The 3,244-nt window shown below is 37.1% G+C and overlaps 1 protein-coding gene across 1 annotated transcript in view; it reads left to right on the top strand.

Moving 5' to 3' along the window:
* Nucleotides 1-1,672: 1,672 nt before the first annotated feature.
* The window catches only part of LOC136831829 (uncharacterized), a 132,445-nt gene continuing 130,873 nt past the window's right edge, over nt 1,673-3,244 (top strand). Inside the window, 1 exon segment of the mRNA XM_067092458.1 lies at nt 1,673-1,942. Coding sequence (XP_066948559.1) covers nt 1,919-1,942 — 24 coding nt within the window. The 5' untranslated portion in view covers nt 1,673-1,918.

The raw sequence follows: 3,244 nt of genomic DNA, 5'->3' as shown, positions 1-3,244 counted from the left end.
CAAACACGCAAATTAGAAGACCAAGATCATAAGTACACAGTTTATACTAACAGCACATACGTTCATGTGCATGCAAATGCAAAGAATATAACCTGTTTACATGTAATATATATATATATATATATATATATATATATATATATATATATATATATAGCATATATATATATATATATATATATATATATATATATAGTCACTTACTTACTTACTGAGGAAATCTGTGATGTATTATTATTATTATTATTATTATTATTATTATTATTATTATTATTATTATTATTATTTCTCCCTTCAGGTCAGAAACATTTGAAATTTGTTTAAAAGGAATTTAGTCTTTTATGTAGTATTTATGTGGCATAAGTTTCTCTCTGCAATATTTTGTGCCTTTATGCACCTTTCTCTTCAACATACTACAACAGCATAATAGTTATGCAGTCATTGTAACTGCATAATGTGCTGAATGTTTGTGCCTTCAGTTATGAGAAATATTGATGGTAAATTTTTTTTAACTACATGTTTATTCACGACACCTTAGTTATGATCCGCACATTTGGCGCTGTCACCATGAAAGTTATTAACTCTCTCTCTCTCTTCACTGGGCTTGTCATGTTTGGCGCTGTTTACGTTATAATTGATAGATATTAATTCATCGCTTGGCTCTCGAGGAACAAGACATCGTATGTCGTGTCCTTTTTGTCCGGAATCACACCTTATCATATTAATAATAATAATAATAATAATAATAATAATAATAATAATAATAATAAAAATAAATGCAAGGTCTTAAAGGAATAATGTAGTAATAATGACAGTAGTTAATGCAAGGTGTTTAAGGAATGATATTGCAATACGTTGATAATAAATGCAATGTGTTAAAAGAATAAGATAGCAGTAATGATCATTAAATGCAAGGTGTTAAGAGAATAACATAGCAATAATGATAATAATTCTAGGTATTAAAGGAATATAGTAATAATTATTGTAATAAATGCAAGATGTAAAAGGAATAATATAGCAATAATTATCACAGTAAATGCAAGGTGTTAAAGGAATGATACAGAAATTACAGGAATAATAAATGGAAGGTTTTAAAGGCATTCTATGGTCAGTATTCATGGTCGAGGCCTCGAGCCGGGTTTGTATTCTACGGGAGGTCCCTTTGGGGTCCATAGCTGCCATGTATTCTTAGGGATTGAAAGTGATCCATCAGTCACTTCCCAGGCGACCTTTTAAGACACGCTTACGTTCATAATGTCATATTAGCCATCGAAGGTCAGGGTTATCGACGATAATCAGGTCAGGTCACGACTGTTGGAAATGCATGATGTTAGTAGTAGTAAAGGGTACATATATAGTTGATAAGTCGTCAAAACATGGTAGTTTAGAAACTAGTAAGAGAGAGAGAGAGAGAGAGAGAGAGAGAGAGAGAGAGGAGCGGTCAGTGTTATAAATGGCGTTTTTAGAGTTCAACTGTCAACTGTTGGAAATGCATTAAAGGGCATATCTATCTAGTTGACAAGTCTTCAAAATATGCTAGTGTACAAACGAGAGAGAGAGAGAGAGAGAGAGAGAGAGAGAGAGAGAGAGAGAGAGAGAGAGAGAGAGAGAGAGCGCATTGAGGCTACTGGGAAAAGCGCGCTAGCGAGAAGTGACCAACCCACAGAACGGGGGTGGCTAGGCCGGTGGTGTTGGCGGTTGGGATGGACCAGTGGGTACACGGATGATTTTGGGGAGGGGTTGGGAGGGGCAGGAGGTTAGGGAGGAGGGGAAGGGGGAGGGGAAGGGGATGGCACGGTGTGAGTCAGTAGTGGCAGCATTTCGAAGGGTTCTGAACTTCTGGCACTGTTTCAGCAGCAGCCAGTTGTGTTGGCTCAGTGAACTCGGGGGGTTGCTTTAGCTCCTCTTCCGACCAGCCATGCGCCTCTATGCCCCGGCTAAGGTGGGTTCCCTAAAAGGCCGCCGCGTGCCCCTCCGCAGGGGTCCTTAACGGAGTTCTCAAGCACCGTGGTGGATCCTTCAGTGTCCTTTTTGTCGTGTCGTAGGGGGCAGTGCATATATGAGGATTCTTTCTGCACCCTTCACTATGCAAGGTGCCTGGCACTGGCTGTGACAGTGCCCAGTTGTGTTGTACATGGTAGCTCTGCTTTCTTCTCTCTGTCGTTATTCTCTTTGTAATTATTTCGGTGCTTGTTATTATTGTTTGCCCTAGTTTCCCCTCACAGAACAGGTCTATGAGAAGGTATGTTCATTTCCTTTCAAGTGTTTTTATTATTTTTCTTCACGAGAAAGTCAGCTCTCGCGATCGTTCTGACCATGCAGATTTTTTCAGTAGTCTTCGTGGTCATGTTCTTCAAGAACTTGACACGCTTTTTAAAGGTCATGAACTTTACACATTGATGACCTTGGGTCAATCATTAATGAGTAAAAAAAACAGTATAATTCTGATTTAAAGTAGTGAAGTGCTCGGTGGGAGGTATGATAAAAAAATGTTCATGATTTAAGCAACCTTGCATTGCACGCATCTCAAATTCCCGTTGAAATATAACAAAAATTTTACGAATTTTGGTAAAGAATTCATAAATTTATATTCCTTTAATATTGTGGACAGTGATGTTGCTTAAGAATTTAGCAATCTCACTTATTCAAGGGTTCTAACCTTTCAATTTAATTGCATAGAAAAAGATTTTTAAAAAATGAGTTAAAATGTGACCCCTAATAAGCGAATTATAGTAAATATGACTGTAAATTCTGAAAGGCAAAATCCCCTGTGGAGGCTGAGATTTAAATGACGCAATTACTCAGCATACAAGGAATGTTATAATTCAGTTTGGAAGAACGGGCCGCCTTTTCATGAACTGTGATCAATGGACGGGTGTCGAGCTTCAGGTAATATAGATACTGCCAGAATATCTCCTTGTATATGAGAAATAATTAGTGTAGATTCTCGGTAAAAGTTAGTCTTAAATATGTGCGTTGACATATTATGAGGGCGTAATATTTTTTCTAACATTATGGCTTATATCCTTGACCAGGAGAGGTACCGAAACATCCCTTTAGGGACGTCCACGAGCGTTCTTAATTGTACTTTATATCTTATGAATAAGACATTTTACTTGCTTAATTATGAGTAAGGTAAGGTCCTTGGATAAACCAGAACAAAGGATAGTTTAATTAAAGGATAGGATAATATCCTTGATGGAAGGTCCATATCCAAATTAAAGCAAAGGATAGTTCAAGAGAA

Source organism: Macrobrachium rosenbergii, chromosome 1 (assembly GCF_040412425.1).
Source record: "Macrobrachium rosenbergii isolate ZJJX-2024 chromosome 1, ASM4041242v1, whole genome shotgun sequence".
Taxonomy (NCBI): Eukaryota; Metazoa; Arthropoda; class Malacostraca; order Decapoda; family Palaemonidae; genus Macrobrachium; species Macrobrachium rosenbergii.
This window is presented reverse-complemented; position numbering and strand designations above follow the sequence as displayed.